Source organism: Podarcis bocagei, assembly GCF_964188305.1.
Source record: "Podarcis bocagei genome assembly, chromosome: 11".
In the NCBI taxonomy this organism is placed as follows: Eukaryota; Metazoa; Chordata; class Lepidosauria; order Squamata; family Lacertidae; genus Podarcis; species Podarcis bocagei.
Window position 1 is genome coordinate 35,665,693 of NC_138136.1, and position 17,733 is coordinate 35,683,425.

The 17,733-nt window shown below is 44.9% G+C and overlaps 1 protein-coding gene across 1 annotated transcript; it reads right to left on the reverse strand.

Annotated features, from left to right (window-relative positions):
• Positions 1 to 31: 31 nt before the first annotated feature.
• On the reverse strand, positions 32 to 14,144 carry ENC1 (ectodermal-neural cortex 1). The gene is made up of 3 exons (XM_081212502.1): positions 13,728 to 14,144; positions 5,396 to 7,197; positions 32 to 1,333 (listed from the first exon to the last, which is right to left on the reverse strand). The coding sequence occupies exon 2, from the start codon at positions 7,183 to 7,185 to the stop codon at positions 5,416 to 5,418; it is 1,770 nt and encodes a 589-aa protein (XP_081068628.1). The 5' UTR covers positions 7,186 to 7,197; positions 13,728 to 14,144; the 3' UTR covers positions 32 to 1,333; positions 5,396 to 5,415.
• Positions 14,145 to 17,733: the final 3,589 nt, after the last annotated feature.

Genomic DNA, 17,733 nt, shown 5'->3' on the forward strand with positions numbered 1-17,733 from the left:
GGGAAAACGCTTCCCCACTTATTTTGCTGTGTATCTCTGAATCGAAAATACTTCCCGCGGTTGGATGAAGTGGGTCCATAGTAGACATCCCATCGGCTAACTTTAAATAAATAAATAAACAAAAATAAAATGTTGGATAATGCCATGAACAGGGCTCTGTGTAAATTAATTCTGCAGGGGCTTTCCACACACACCCCTTTTCCAGTAGCGATGAGGCTGCACAAGAAGAAAACTGTTAAGCGACAGTGGCTACTTCCAGAGGAGTTCCTTCCAAAAAAAGAAAAGGTAACGCTAGGCAAATCAAGTGTAACAGGGATACCACTGGCAAGCCACGCAAAACAGTGGCCTGAGAAAGTGACCTCCATGGCTTCCTCCTTCAGTATATGTGTAATTTAAGATGCTACCTTGTAATCCTTCAATTTCCTTACCTCATTTCTCTTCTCCCCAAATATTACTCAGCACTTTTTCTTCTTGTGCAGCACAGCAAGTCACAAGACCACAGAATGTGCAAAACATACGATTCACATAAGCCCTTAAAAGACAACTGTAGGCATCGTTCCCTCCGCATGCAAGCACTGAACAATAAATAGCTATATCTACAACAAGTAACAATTTAAGAGTAGGAGAGTCGTAATTAATAAATACAAGAGGAAATCAAATGCGTGGGGAGTGGGGAAAATGGAGTTATTTCCCTTCGCCCACAAAATGCTGCAAAAAAACCTCCTTTTTCTCTCTCTTTTTTAATAGGTGTGCTGCTCCTTAGCACGTAGAAGGTCACTCGCTGCAGCTACAACAATGCAGCTCAGCAATTTGAACCGATGCTCCAGGCACTGCCTAAGAGAACAAGCCCTTCCCTGTGGCAGGGGGGATACAGCTGCATCTTCATTCACAAAGACATCTTGCTGCTCCAGACCTGGCCCATTTCCTCAGCAGCTGCTGCTGACACTTCAAGCTGTCACAAAGGAGAGGTGACAACCATTTCAAATTTTGCACACAAACAGCAAAGTCCATGAAAATCGAGGGTTTGTGCTGTGTTGTGAAGCTCTGAAAAGTTCAGCTTCCCCCCGCTTTGAAGGGCTGATTAAACTTGACATTAATCCACAATTACTAACACAGGGATCGGATCATAAGTTCATTCATTCATAGTTAAACTATGTGCTGATATACTGAAGACAATATTCTCCCTCCCATTCCTTCATTTCCAGCTTTTTAAGAATTTAGAAGGTGCAGAATATTTTCTTCAAACTCAAAATAAAAAGGAACAGTTTTTTTCTTCTTCATTAAAGCTGCTTCTCCACAGTTCCAACATTTCTTCACCAAATAATGGAACAAGCTAAAAGAAAAAAAGAAAAAAGAAGGAAGTTTAGGGGGTTCAATGTAACAACATAGCATAAGACTTTCAGTGTCAGGCCTAGTTTATGCTGGTGCCTTTTTTTAGAACTTGTCCAATAACCAGCAGCCGATAGCTCACAGACTACGAGTATCAAAGTTATATAGACTCCAGTTAGGCCGCAAACCTATGCAAATTTACCTGGGATTAAGTCCCGTTCAGCTTAATGAGTCTTATATCCAAGTAAACATGTATAGGATTGCACTGTTAAGCATTCCTTCTGAGAGCATTCACAGCAAAGGTTTCTGCCTAATACAGTGGTACCTCGGGTTAAGTACTTAATTCATTCCAGAGGTCCGTTCTTAACCTGAAACTGTTCTTAACCTGAAGCACCACTTTAGCTAATGGGGCCTCCTGCTGCCGCCACCACACAGTTTCTGTTCTCATCCTGAAGCAAAGTTCTTAACCCAAGGTACTATTTCTGGGTTAGCGGAGTCTGTAACCTGAAGCGTATGTAACCCGAGGTACCACTGTATAAGTAACACGGGGGGGGGGGGCGGTTCAATTTGATTGATTGATTGATTGATCCAGTATGGAACTCTCCTGTGAGCTCCATGAACAGATAATGTGACAGAGACAGAATAAAAATTCATGTAATGCAAAGTTGCTGGCAGAAGTAGCAAGACAGTCATTTTGGTCATGAGCCAAATCAAACTAGCCAAGGAGAGAAGGGGGGTGGGAGCCAGCCTGTTGGAAAGAAAATCTCTAACCAATGCCCTCTGTTAACCATGGAGAATCCTGAATAGAATTGATTCAGCATATGAATGGCAGACATATTAATCCCCTTATTTAAAACGTTTCTGCTATTCATTATGTCAGAACTCTGCTTTGCTGTGCTTTGTCATGTGACAATGTAGTATGCTTCAATGCCTCTGCACTGAAGCCTTCTCCCCACCCCCAACCCCCCCAACCCCATGCGTTGATTATGCAGCGCAAAATATTGGCTTTGGACCCGGCCGTTCTTTTTGGCGTCCAGACTCCACCTTCTCACTTCATTATTATGCTCGGAGCCAGTTTTCAAACCAGGCACCATGCTGGTTTTTAAAGTAGCAATTAATAGCTCTGCCAGAATGTATGAGGCAAAGTTTGATGGGATTTCCGCTGGGGTAATTGCAGAACTGCTCCAGTTAACTTGGTGCGACTGATTTGAATGTACATGTGTGTTACTGAATGCTCAAGTCAACCTTAAACTAAAAGCACTGTACTAGAACCGCAGTACAGAAGAGCGCATTCAGGATAAATCGGCAGCCCTAGCTCATCGCCTCTTGCAGATTAAAGATACAGCCCCTTCATTATTTTTGAAATATTTCCTGCTGATCAGAGTCTTCTACACATTCTTGTGCCTGGTGTGTCATTCCCCACCCTCCCACCCCTCAACTTCCACTCCAGCCACTGAAACCAGTATTCACATTTTTGTGGGGGGTGGGATAGGGTCCCCTGCTCCAGAGCCTACAAGTCTGAGAGAAGAGACAAAGCACACTTAAGATCTTCCTAACTGCTGTCGGGCTGGGGCCACACAACACCATGAAAACAGAGCGCAATCAGAAGCAATTTCCTTTCTGTCCCTCCCTCCCACTGAGAAAGCAGCAGGAGACAGTAAAAAAAAGAAGAAGAGAAGAGATCTATTTGCTGGATATATATGCAGCCCTAGAGACTGAATTCTACAGTTATCTTAATGCATTACAGAAGCTAAGGAATGGCTTTGTGTCTACAGAGTGTATGGGAGAGCAGATATCCGAGATGGGCAGCACAGCAAGCAAATTTGCTCTGTGCCCTTGCTAACATGAAAGGGCAGTCCTCTGATTATGTACACGATACCCATTTGTTTTATTACGGTTGTTATTTTTAGAACAATTCGGGGAAATCTTGAAAGACCACATCACTGTCTCTCTGGGGACAATTTGGAGTGAAGGATTTGTTACTCGCAAGATAATCACATCCATGGCCGCTAAAACAATAGACTACAAATGGCGTGATCTGAAGAATCACTACTGCACTCTAGGAAGGTTGATGCGATTTTTGTTGTCGTTGCTGTTGCTATTGTTATTTTGCTTAATTGTTTTAGTCAAGGGACAGTCACAATTATCATCTTTGGCATGCAGGTTATTCTCAAATACAAGTGATATCAGTGAATGGTCTGAGAGCATCTATAGGCCAATGGTTGAGAACCTCAAGCTTGCAGGTTCCCCACTATGAGTTCTTTGGAATTAAGGCTGTGATCCTGCAACCATATTGGCTGGTGTTTCTACACTTCGGTGGCCCAATTTGCAATAGTTTTTATTGCTATGTGTAATGGCTCTCCTTGTTTGCTATTTACTATGTTACAGAGGCAATAGTTTGTCCAACTTTTATTGCAAAAACCACTTAGCTAGTTCCTTTTAATCTACCCACCAATTGTAACCTTCACAAGGAAACAATATCAAAGAGTCTTTACAACCTGGCTGGCTTTACAGGCCTATTATGCAGCTTCCAAATGTTGGAAGAAAATACAGTGCAAGCATCTTGTAGCATGAACTGTATTTCTCAAACTACTTACACTGGAGTAGCCTCACTACTAGTTAATAACCAAGTCTGGGTTTTGTTGTTGTTGTTTTTAAATGATTTTTTTAAAGGCAACAGTCAGCTATGAATTGGATTGGGCTGCACACATCCCAGGGAAAAAGGAAAAACACCCACACTTGGGTGTTGGAAGTACAAGTTAACTTAGAAATAAGCCCCTGAGTTCTAAGGGCACCAATGCACCGATTTCCAAGCAAATGTGTTTAGGATTGCAAATTTACCTTAAAATATATTTTACCAGTTTGGAACAGCAAAAGACAGTGATAGGAGGCTAACTGTTAAGAAAAGGCTATGTTTTGAGGAAGCTTCACTGGCATTTCAAAATTGGAGAAAAAAATGGGGGGGGGAATGTTTGCACCAGCAAGAGAACAGTACAAGCACCTGCATGACCAAGCTGAAATTCAGAGTTGCTTGTAGGCAGATGCCATTCCGTTGAAGTCACCAGCAATGCACCTGCCCACATCATCAGGTGAGAACTTGGGCCGCTGCACTATACTATAAAGTAGAATTTATGGGCTTTGGAACGCTCTGAGTTTGCAGACCAAATTATTACTTGAACCAAATGGCATGTCTTCTTTTAAGCATAAGGTCAGCATGATTCACCATCGGGCACAGGAACTAAACTCTTTTTTTCCTTCACAAGCAGAAGCTTTCTACTTAAATGTTATAAATAGTCGTGTTTCCACCAAGTTCAACTACCTAAGCCCACAGCTTTTCCCTTTGATGTTATATACCAAATGTATTTTCGAAAAATGTAGTCCATGCAAACAGATGATAGTTGCCTATTTATACTTTACGGTCAACAACTATCCTGCTTGCTCCATGATTGCAAATATATTTCCCTGCAATTAGTCAATTTAACTTATTTCCAGATAGTGTAGTTAGTAAAGCAGTAATAGGAGTTGTAACAGGAGTCTAGTAGATAATTTCATGAATAAGCTAAATCTTATGTAGTTCAGACAATGCTATCCAGTATCAAGGAAAAAAAGTTTTGATATTTTCATTTTTATATCTATGTGCAAGCGGTCTCCAACTACCCTCAAGTACATACTTGCACAAACGGAGATAACATGTGAAGCAAATAATCATAAATACATCCAAAAGCAATTTTTGTGCCATGAATTACTAATGGTTGTTATCTATGATTGACTAGTCCATCATTATATTGCCCACACAAATGCATAGCTGGGGGCAATTAGGACTGCTCACAGTGCTGAACAAAACACCTTGCGCAAACTGATCTTATATTGCAAGCCAGTGAGGTTTAATTAAGACAGTGGGGTTCTATTCCTGATTCTGTCAACATGATATGGCATTGGCTGAATCGCACCAGCCTTTTTCTGTTTCCTATTCCACTAACAAAAAGCATTATAATCAACATTTGAATCTCTTGAGCTTATGGGTAAGATATATAGCAACTTGTAACTTGCAGGTGTGGTTTCTTACCTGTATAGGCACACATGCAGTTAAGAAGGGAGATGCTTCCACGTGCTCACAAATGCAGTGGGAATTAGGGAGTAGGGCACTGTGGTTATGCTGTTCCATACATCGAGAGTGGGGTCATAGCAATCTAGCGTCTTGCATCTCTGGATGCCAAAATATCCCCCAACAACATACAGCTTGTTTCCCGACGCTACTGCATGGCAGCTCATTCTCTTAGCTGTAACATCTCCCACTTTAGTCCACTGGTAAGTTTCACTGTTGAATTTATAAGCCGAGCATGCGGAGAATTCAGTATCTCCACCCATAATAAAGATCTGGTTGCCCAGAACAGCTGCAGCTGTGTATCGCCATGGCTGGGGGCAGGTGGCTGGTACTGTCCATCTGTTTTCGCAAAGGTCGTAACACTGAACTTTGGGGAGCTTATCATGGCTGACACTGGTACCGCCAAAGGCAAACAGCTTCAGCTTTGCACTGACTACAGCTGCATTGCTTACTCCTTCTCGAAGTGGAGCAACCATTGTCCATTTGTTGGTCACAGGATCATACTGTTCTACTTGCTTTAAGGATACTGAAGGAGAAGCTGGGAGGCAACCAGTGGCTGCTGTGTGCCCTCCAACAACATATAGACAATGTTTGAGTTCAGCAGAACCATGACCAAACCGAGCTACTAGCATGGGAGCAGCCTTGGACCACTCTTCATGAAGTGTATCATACACCCAAACATCTTTAGAGACGCCATTTTCGGATCCCCGGCCACCTGTAATATAGACTTTACAGCCGATAGCGCATGCACTGAACTCTTTCCTTGGGCTTGGGATGTCAGCTTTGGGGATGATCTCCTTTGCTTTTTGGTCAACCAGGTACAACTTGTCACACATAAAGGTTTGTCCTCCTAAAAGAAATAGGGCATGGCCAGTTTTTCGAGGCCTCGCACACAAACTGGTGACTACACCGTCATTCTGCAAAATCTTCAACTTGCACCTTATTGCTTCTTCAACAATCTCTTTGCTCTTCCTCTGCTTGGTGATAAGCTCCTCGGTAGCCACATTCTCCATCAGATAGATGGCTGGCAAAAGGGCCAGTCTCACCGTCTGCAACAGTTCTGGTAGATAACAGTAGCGTTTGTTCAGATCATAGTTAATCCAATTCATGGCAGACTCATACACCAGGCGCTCGTCTTCAGTCTCCAATTCTTCACTAGACAGGAGCTGCACAACCATGTCTTTTGGGAGCTGGAGAAAATCTTCGCTTTTGCTGATAGCCTGGAAGTTGCTAAGGCACATCCTCCAAGAGAGCTCATAGAGTTTGGTACACTGGTGAGCATCAGACAGAAGCAGCATGCCGAGGCAGTTAGTAGGATGGAGATTTTTCTCCAGGAATTCTGCACAAGCATCTCTGATGTCTTGAAACTCCAACATGTCTCCAGCCTCCAGAAGAGACTCAGCATTTTCTTCATTGATGATGACCCTTGAGGAGTATGCATAGTCCAGGAGAAGTTCTAGAACCTCTGGGTGGATGGAATTATGGAAGTTGACTTCACTGGCTTGGCTCTCCTTGAGTCCTCCACTGAACATGGCTTCAAAGTATCGACTGCAAGCAGCTAAGACAGCTCTGTGGCAAGGGAATGACTTGCTCCCAGCATGGAGAAGCACATCCGTAAAAAGACGTTGTTGGCGCAGAAGGTTTAGATGAGTGAGAACGCTATCAGCATATGAAGATTTGTGGAACAGATATATGTTTATGGAGCCAGTGCTGGCTCTAGATTTGCGATTTTCATGCATGCTGACTGACATTTTCTTCCACACCTAAACATAAAAAAAATACAGTTAAGTCACAGGAGATAACAATGATGATGATATTCTCTTTTCCTCCACCGCCCACATCTTACAAAACGTAACCAAATTCTGAGCAATTCTAAACAGAAGCTGAAGACACAGACTATTGAGCCTGTTTGTGTTTTTCTGATACAAATTTCTTAACTGGCATATTCTGAAAATTGTTGCTCAAGATAGCAGGTTTATCTTGGCAAACTAGATATCCTACTTTCATGGCAATATATGTTGGAACTGTAACTCAGAAAAGAGGGGAAAGAGACAGCTCTGATTTTTGTCACACCTCCCCAGTACAGAGCAGCTGATTCACCAAATATGCAGATACACATATTTAACACATTGTTGTGCTTTGAATCATAGCAGGATGAGCAACAAGACACACTACATTCAGGAATGTAAAAATACTGCTTGGAGCACCAACATCCACAAATGAAACTCATTAAGATACTATCCTCATACAACCGTCCCAAACACACCAAAAAGGTATGTAAAAGGAAAGACCGAAACCATGCCTAGCATATTTTACTTTCTGTTATGAGTAGCAGATATTCTAAGATAGCAAGCACTGCGATTTAATAATATGCTAAAACAAAATAGAGCCCGAGTTCTGGAGTATCCTTCAATTTTGAGAGCAAAAACTATTGCATTAATCTCAATTGGGTTATGCCCTTGCGCATGTAAGTTCAGATTTGGTGACAAGGGATACAAGGCCTTGGCAAGAGAGATCTATAAGCCAGCACCCTAACAAAATAGAGCCTTGCAGCCTGATAGGTCTTTATTAATGGTTCCAGGTTCAAGTCGAGACATTTTGTCCCATTAGGAAGACACAAGAGATAGAGGAGGCTTTGGGGCACCAAGAGAACACAGGTAGGAGAGGAAGATTTAACACACCACAGCAAAAAGTTCTCTCACTCATAACTGAGTTTAAAGTCCAGTGGGGTTGGGTCTACTTGCTGTGCAGGTCAGACCAGCTCTGATTCAAGTTTCATAGAAACAACCACAGCCCACAGAATAAGAGCCTAAGTAAGTCTTCACAGTCCAGAGGTAGGAGTGAAGGAAGTCTGGAGAGCAGAAAGTTATAATTTGCATGGCCTCCATGAAACTTTCCCACAAGACTAAGCCTGTCACCCAAGCAGAAAGTGTCAACAGAAGAAAGAGAAACTGAACTATTCATTAATCTGCAGCTGGGTGATGAGTCAGATATGAAAGGACACCTGAAAGGACGCGGCCAGTGACTTTTTTTCCAGGGGGCACTCAAGAGTATGCAGTACCGGCACCTCTCCTTGTTGTTAAAGAGTGTGGCACTTACTTTAACAAATTTGGTGAATACCGGCACCTATTTTTATTGGAAAAAAGCACTGGACGTGACCATACCCTAGACATACATAAAGCTCAGGGAAAGTAGGTATGTTTCATTATACAGTATGTCCACAATGCTTGATTAGAAGCACAATGCCCTTGAGAAAAGGCAAAGAGCCGCTACAGGGGAGGAAATAGCCCACCAACCAACTCATATTTGAGTATTTAGTTGACATCTCTAACCTCTGGCCAGCAACAGTGGAGAAACGGCACCATCATGGCCCTACTGGACACACCAACTAGGGCACAAAATGGGAGGCCAGGCTAGGACAAGAGGTCCAGACTGGGCCCACAGTCATCCCATCATGATGACACCAGCACCAGCTCAACTGGCCTGCCACTTGAGTAGGTGTATTGGGGGTATTCTTTGCTAGTGGGGGCTCCTTTGCTGGTGGGGGGTACACCTCCACTGCATCCAAACCTCCTTCAACATGGCAGATCAGGGGTTTGGATTGCTCTGCAGGTTTTCCTTATTTGATATCACCTGATGGAGAAGGTGTTGGCTGTCATTCTAACTTTTGAAGCCTCTGTAGTACAAGTGCTTCTCCCTGCTAAGCACTTGTGGAAATTGCTGTGAGACTAGAACCTTTTCAAGCTTTACAGCCCAATCTCAATATTTACGAAGTTATCTTTGATTTGGGATATAAAGCCTCAGTTTGAGGGGAAATCCATCAATGGGTCACCACAATGTACAGTTGGCACACCTCAGCATTACAGATGTGGCGTACCTTGATGGTGAAATATGCAGTAGTCCTTTTATTACCTGGATTTGTGGCCTTTGTGAACAGCACTGCAAGTGAATTTCTGAGATACATCTTGCAAAGCAGTCGCATAATCTGCATGCTGAGTCTAATGTTTCACATTTCTCCATTAACATGGTACAGTGTGAGCAGTTAAGAAGAAAATGCAGACTTGGGCTGCAATGCTAAACACAGTTACCGTGGAGAAAACCACATTGATTCTACTTCAGAGTAAAAACGTTTAAGATTGTGTTGTCTCACCATATATATCAAATTAGACACAGGGAATAAAATTGTTATTAGCTTTTACAGCTAAGCAAATTATCTGACTACAATCATACATTAACCTGGCATTCAAAAGCCCCAAAAACTAATCTTGGATTACCATTTACCTCATTGCCTCAAGGAGTCCCCGGTATACCTACCAGAAAGTTAGATGGTTATCACCCCCTGAGTTAGAATCATCAAGTGAAAACTTGCAGCTGGAACCTAATACGTACTGTGCAACTAGCCTAGTTTTTCCTTAGTATTTATAATTTACTACTGCCAGATGGAGGAATCCCCCAAAACCTCTAAGGCCTAGCCACTGAACTCAGTTGGCATCATACGTCTAGAAGGAATCCATTCCTCATTTCAGCCTACTGCAGAAAATCATTACGATCTGAATCCAGATTTATGTCACCAGCAGAAACCATGAGAAAAAGAAGCCTAAGAAATCTGAGATACCTGCTCAGATTAGGTAAGTAAGAAAGTTATCAAATCTGATCCTACAAATAATATTGACTTGACCTCTGCAGATAGAATCCTTTGTGCTTGTGAAACAAACTCTAGACAGACCTACTCCTCTACTCACATAAAAGTTTATGAAGGGATCAAACCTTCCTAAAAGTAGTCCTGGGCAGGAACACAGAAAGTCTGTGGCTTAACACACAGTGGCCTGGTTTGCATGACACACTAAGCCAAACCTTGGTTTAGTGAGCGTACACAAATGTTCCCAGAGAGTAGCCACTTGGCTCCTCCTCTGTCCCTTTTGCTCTTGCAAAAAAGCAAACCATGGCTACGGCTTGTGGCTAGTGATGAGAGAGCTCACCACACCTTGCGAAACCTGGGCTTAATTCAGTGCCAGCACAGGAGCAAAGGGGACAAGGAAAGAGCAAAGCAGCTGCGAGAGCCGGCACATTCACGTGCTCCTGCTAAGCCAAGGTTTTGCTTACTGTGCCATGCAAACCAGCTCAAACTTAAAATATACAAAAAGGAATACTTGAAGCTGCAGCAGGTCTGGTTCCATGTAGTACTTGTAAGTCAAGTCTCTCCAAGGTGTGGCTATACAGTATCACGTAGGAGGAGGTCCTTAACATGTAAGTTAAAAGCCTGAAGCTAAACAAGATAATGTCTCAAGTTTAAAAATTCCTCTGAGCAGAGATTAACAATTTGTAATCTGTCAGCATTTGCATAAACGGAACAAAAGCAGGAAAGAGCCCATCAATACAGATTGCTGAAGGTCACCTGCCAGTATGGTTTTTCAGCAATCCATGCCCTTGTAAAGGGGTGTTGTGTCAAGCTTTTGTGAATCCGAAAAATAATAAAACTGCAATTTCAGAAGAATTCTGAGCAGAACAAGTAAACCTGGATTTTAAAAAAAGCACACAACTTCCTTATGCTCACTTCCTTATACGCTTCTAACAATAACTCAAAATACACTGATACAAGAGTATCACTGTTATTTTTGAAATAATGCCTAAATAAATATTCTAATGTTTTTTTAATACAATTTCATTACAGAGGGCTCTAAGAATGCAACAGAACTCTGTTCCGAAAAGTATGACCTTATGGCTAACTGGTTATCTCTCATATGGCTCCATCTCAACACATCTATTTCTATGAACTTCTGCTTATCTGGACATATGGGAGTGTCCTACAGTCCACTAGAATAAGTCATTTTGCATTCGAAGCTATCAGTTGAAACATTTTGCTCCTTTGTTGCTGCCGATTACGCAAGCCACAAATATTTTAGCTAAGATAGCTTGGCAAAGACACTGAACAAAAAGATGAGGCAACACCCTTCAGTTAATTCCCCCCCCCCCAATAAAATTAACAACATGTAATCTGCACATAGTGCATCTCATACTGAAACACTGCTGCATTATTAGGAATTCGGTAGGATGCGTATCAAAGCAACTACACACCTGACTGATGGCTCATGGTCCTCATTCTTAAAGCTTTCTAGAATGCAATAAATACTTTGCTGGACCAGACAAATCTAGTCTGATCTGTTTCCAGCACCAGCCTACAAACTACATAGCATTCAGTTGATTCTGAAATCTCACAAGCATGTCATGGTGCCAATGGCTATTGCCTATTCATTGTTCCACAAACCCACCCACCCACACACACCTGTTATTCACAGATATATTGCCACTGAACAGGGAGGTTCCACATAGTCTCCAAAGAGAAACTGTGACAACTGGGAGTCTTGGCCAAATCAATGAGCAAATGAACAGATTAAGAGTAGAGACAGGTAGAGACAAAACAAACATGTTACTGAAATGCTATCTCCAGTGACTATTCAGTAATTCAGCTGAGTAACTTTTAAGAAACACACACTGGTAAGCACAGTCTAGCTGAAAGTCTGAGTTCTCTGGTGTTAGGATGAAATCTGGAAAAACTAAAGATCTGAACACACACACCTTGCTCTAAGCAGCTGATCCAATAACTTTCTGTTTTTCATATGCAGCAATAATACCTTACCCAATGAAAAAGAAAATACCCTAAGGCTAAAATCTTCTTTTGCTTCCTGTGTGCAGCCCCCTCTCAAACTGCACAGGAGCTGCATGAGGGGTGGAGTCAAGTCAACTGCCTTGAGAACTGCGGGTGTAGGGCTGTATATAAATTTAATAAATAATAATAATAAGCAAATTCTGATACAGTTCATCATTCTTTATCACATGTACTCATGTATGGTTAGGAAAATATTCCATTATATTGTTAAATAAACTGATTTTGGTTCAAAAAGGCCTCCTGGTCAGTGCAAAATATGAATCTTTTTCTGGTAAACAGAAATGCATAGCCATAGTTCAACGGTTCATACAAATACCTGGCACTATTCTATCATCTTATCAGGGTAGCAATAAACGTAGTAATGCAGAAACAGATGAGCCGGCTTTCTTGAACCAGCACAGGGAGTTATTGTTTGGATAATATTTTGCATCAGGTTTTAAATATTCAAATGAAGAATAGGTTATATTATTATTATATATTATTTTTACTTTTTAAAAGACCCCTCCATAGTGACCACAAGTGAAAAAGTGATAACTAGGATTTCCCAATATCCTTTATTTTTAAGTTTTCTTTATTTCAGAAAACTTGAGCATAGTGGATAGAATCCCAGCTTCATAAAATGATATAGAACACACACGCCTCCGCCTCTTATTATTGAAATAAGATACTTCAAATTTCCCAGTGATTTGGAGAGAGAGAGAGAGAGAGAGAGAGAGAGAGAGAGAGAGAGAGAGAAGGGGGGAGGTTTCATGTTTCAATGGATCACGTTGTTACTTCGCGGTTCCGCCGATCAAAACACTTCTTGATTATGACGCCTGAAATGCTAAACATGTAGAGCCGACTTCCTCGCCTAACGTGCCCATTCAGCAGCTGCCTGGAAGAGCAGCGCGCCATGTGCGTCTCTACGAAATACAAAAGCTCTGTCAACGGCTGCCTCACACTTCCCTCCGCTTTGAAGTGAAGCTTGGGGGGGTGGGGAGGGAGAGAAAAGCCAGAGCCATCTCTCGGAAGAGAGAGGAAGGAAGCAAGCAGCACACCCTCTGACCTTCCCTCTTCCTGTGGGACGGAAAGGCAGAAACGTGCCCTGTCTGCAACCCGGCTCCCTTTCTCTGCGCTGTATAAACAATTGTCCCCTCGGAACAAAACCCCAGGCGCATCACACACAGAGCTGCATTTCAAAAAGCGAACTACAGTGCAGGGGGCGGGGGCCTCGATCCTACTTTCAAGTTCTACCTTCCGACACCGCCCTCCCTGCACTATCCCTCCATCCCACACTCGTGGATGCTGCTGCTGCTTCTGGGTGCTCACTCGGCGGTGCGCTCTGTGCATGCTCAGAAAGCGCACGTTGCAACCCTTCGCGAACGTGGGTCGCAGGGCTGAAAGCTGCAAATGCTAGGCGCGTCCGTCTGAATTCGGAGGGGCTTGCTTCCGACTAAGCCTGCCCAGGCTCGGGCGGGCAGCATGCAAGGGCTGCCCGCTCGAGCAAGGCAGAAAGTGGAACGTCGTCCGTCCGTCCGTCCATCTCCCCCCCCCCATCCATTGATTGACCCGGCGCGCGCCGCTCCGGGCACCAGCAACCCTCGCGCGACGCAACAGGTCGCAGGAAGAGGATGGAGAGAAACTTACAGCCGGCGTTTCCTCGTGGACGCTCCCGTCCAGCCTTCCGAGACCGGGGCAGCTCACGGCATGGATACGAGGCCAGTCCTTCCTCGCCCCAGGTTCCGCCGGCGCCTTTCTCCCTCTGCGGGCGGGTTCTTCAGCCGCCTGCTCCCGAGCCAGGAGAGGCTGTCTTCGCTCTTCCAAGGTAAGGGACGCCGCGCCGCTCCTGCCTGGGCAGCTGCCTCAGAGCGTCTGAGGGAGACGCTGGCGGCGGCGGCGCTGCTGCAGGAGCAGCAGGAGGAGGAGGAGAAAGAAGAGGAGGCGGTGGCGGGGAAGGAGGTGGGGCTGCGGCGCGCTGCCTGCCTGCCTGCCTGCCTCGCCTCGCGCTCCTGCTCTGGCCTCGGCTGGCGCGAGGGGAGAGCCTATAAAGGGGGCTGCCGGCGGGGAGCGCCGCCTATGCAAAGAGCGCCTGTGACACGCAGGGGGCGGGGAGGCCAGGCCGCCGAGAGGCTCCGGGAGGCGTAGGCAGGGTGTCCCGTTGGGGGCCGGCGGGCGGCGTGTGGGGAAGCCGGGAGGAGCGTTGCTGGCCGGGCTCCCGAGGCGATTTCCTGCCAGCTGCGCTCGTGGTCGCTGCATGCAAAATGAAGGCGCACAAATCTCAAGGGCGCCTCAGTGTGTGGGGGGGGGGGTATTCAGCGTTAGTCCCCACTATATACAGAAAACTGAGGCAAAGGCTGCATTTCAAATTTTAGAGTATATTTATGTTAAGTAATTTATACCAAAGGTAATTCATGAAAAAAGCCGCATGTGCCTGGGAGATTCTGTGGGAGGCTGCAAGGCCAGGAATCACAAGCGAGGAGAGCAGAGCTCAGGGAAACTTCCCCATCCCAGTATTGTCTACGACCTTCCTGCCCTTTAAATGTGGGGGTCCCGTGCTTTTTTTTCTTTTTAAAGTGCCAGTAATCACCATGAAGTTGTTACAATAAGTGCCACACTTTTAACTTGGGGAGGGGGGAAGGTGTTGAGTATCCCCAGAAAAATGCACTACACAAGATGGCCATTTCTGACTTTTCAAAGCTTGAAAATCTTTGCATTTAAAGGGGGGAAGATCTGGGACAACACTGGGATGGGGAGTACATCATGTGGACATCCCTGTATTAATGAGACAGGCAGGTGCAAAGCCACATATTCAGGTGATGGACAGGGGCGTGGTGCGCATCGCGAGGTCGTGACGAACCACCTGTGGGGCGTGGCACACCACCCATGGGGATGAGTGGTGCGTTCCCTGGGGGGTGTCGCCGATTGGGAGTAGGCATTTTGCCCCTCCCCTTTGGAATGGCACCCGGAGTGGACTGCCCCCCCCCATAATGCCCCTGTGTGTGGACAAGCCCCAAGATGTTGGACTAGGTGGCCGGATCCAGCAGGGATCGTCTTATGTTATCATGTTACAATCTCATCCGTATGGGAGGGTGATATGTGCTGCCGCTGCAGTTTTGAAGAGTTAAAAGGTACGTTTCCCTATTTCTCTGCATCCTGGTATATTATAGGTTGCTTCCAGACAGGTGTTTATTGTGGGACTGGTACTGCTCTCGCATACACGCCCATGACACCAGCATCAAAATGCTAGGCTGTGTTTCATACCTTTTATATTCAGTTTTTAAAAAAGAAAACAGCAACACCACACCTGCTGCCAATGTCCCATTTGCAATTTCAGAATGGTAAGTTTGCAGTATTAAGCCCCCAGCTGGAAGCACACATAGACATTTCAGTTGCCTCACAACTGGGGTAAGGATAGGGCAGGATGCAATAATATTGTGCATTTCAAAAGTTTGTACAAAGCACTAGCAAAGCTGCAAAATCCTGCTGGTGGGTAAATATGTATTGGAAGGTATATGCTTGAGGGTTTCCTATAGGCATCTAGCTGGCCACTGTAGGAACAGGATTCTGGTACAAATGAGATTCAGCAGGGCTCCTCTTTTATTCTAGGTAAGCTCTTTAAGAGTGGGGGCATATCCGCACTATTACTTGTTTTTGCAGTTGTACTCACACAGCACCTCAGCTTCCTGCAGTCCACATCAACAGTAGGTTTCAGCCAATTGTGGCACCTCTCCTCATTTACACAGTCAACAGAAGAGCTTGTGGCCATCTGTGCAATTTGCATGGCTGGTCTTCCCCAGTTGTATTCTAGAGCAGTGTTTCCCAACCACTGTTCCGCGGCACACAAGTGTGCCGCGAGATGTTGCCTGGTGTGCCGCGAGATGTTGCCTGGAGGGAGGCGGGCGAGTCGGGCGGCGAGAGGCGGGGCGGCGGCGGCGAGGAGAGGCCACCCAGCGCGGGGCTCTCGCCGTCTGCCTGCCTGGCTGCCTGCGAGCTCGGCGGGCAGCGCCTCCGTCCGCAGCGCCCGCCTCGCGGCTCTCATTCCCTGCCCCTGCCAAAGCTCACCCAGCCAAGCCGCGCTCTCCTTCCTGCCTCGCTTTGCTGCCTCCTCCCCCCCCCACCCCCAAAGCTTGGAGGTTCCCCGGTAAGGGGGAGGGGAAAAAATTGAAACTTACACTTTCGTGCGTCCCTCCCGGCGTGACGCTGCGCGCTGACGTCACGGGGCTGTAATGGTGGTGTGCCTCGAGATTTTTTTCATCAAACAAGTGTGCCTTTGCCCAAAAAAGGTTGGGAAACACTGTTCTAGAGCACCAAACAGAGAGCACAGGGGTTGCTGTAGAGATGTAGCCTCTGGTACAAGTTCATTGCATAGCAACAACTTAAAATACAGCTTATTGTTTAGTGGTAGTGAACTCAGTTCTCTGTGCAAGCTTGAGGCAATCCAAGGTTTGCAGAAACTCTTCAGGGGGGCGGGGAACAGCAAGCTTCTCAATGAATGCTGAGCAATGTATGATCAGGAGCCACACAAATGCCTTTTGACTGTTGGAGGGGGATGAGAACCCACAGAATCAGGTAATGGGGTATCCTGGGAGAGGATGATGCTTGTTGGCTAGAACCCTAAATAGGAGCACTGCACACTGACGTTTTGTTGCAGGCTCTGCTTATTTATTTGTGATCTCCTCCCCTTCCTCCATGATGGGCAAGATGGTTGTTTACCCTCAAAAGATCTACTGTATGTTGCTTTGACTGCACCTCCTACTGCCTCTGCTTCAGGGGACTGACAGTGATGTATCCCTTTGCAGCTTGTAACTGATTGGTAATTATAAGATAATGTGGTAATAGTTCCCCCATAGTGAGTCCGAAGGCAGCAGGAGTTGCAGGAGGATGGTTGTTAGGCTGTTGGCTATTCATGACAATAATTTGGGGCAGGGGAGAACAGGGAGTATCAATGCACCCCAAGAAGAGAAAACAGCAAAGAGAAGAATGCAGAATAAAGATTATCCCAGGAGCTTCTCGGATGAGAAACCATAAAAATGATGGTCATTCCCTTCCCATCAATATCCAGAGGCCAGAGGAATAGTTCTGGCCCCAGGAGGATATACGATATAGTCTATTATCAACTAATTTTAAAGCCATGTGCCACAAGACCCTGTTAGACTGTGTGATTCAGTTGGATAGACTGTTGTGGTTGTTTTATTATGAGTGATATTTTATTGAAAAGGTGAAATGTGCACAGGGGCTATCTAGGATAAATACCTATTTGTGAAAGCAATAGGAAACAATACTTTTAGGGGAACTGTCTACACTGTGCAATGTACAATGGCTGCACGCAGTAATGGAATCTTGATTTGTCAAAAAGCAGCAAAGGAAAAGTTCGATTTTGTTTGAGAGAGGTAAAGTGGAGGGAGGAATTTGAAACAGAAGATATAATCCTGTTTAATATATTCGGGGGGCGGGGAACGTTTGCCCAAATACGCATATCTATCAGCATTTAAATTCCATTAAAGAACAAAGCAGTTGATTGTGATTCCATCTATTTGGAACTTGCCATGATCCTTCTGGTTTTGATATAGATGTCTCCTCTCTTTAGGAAACAACCAATCCCAGAAAAGCAAAAAAACAAAAAAAACCCCACTCTTTTTGCTGCAACCAACGC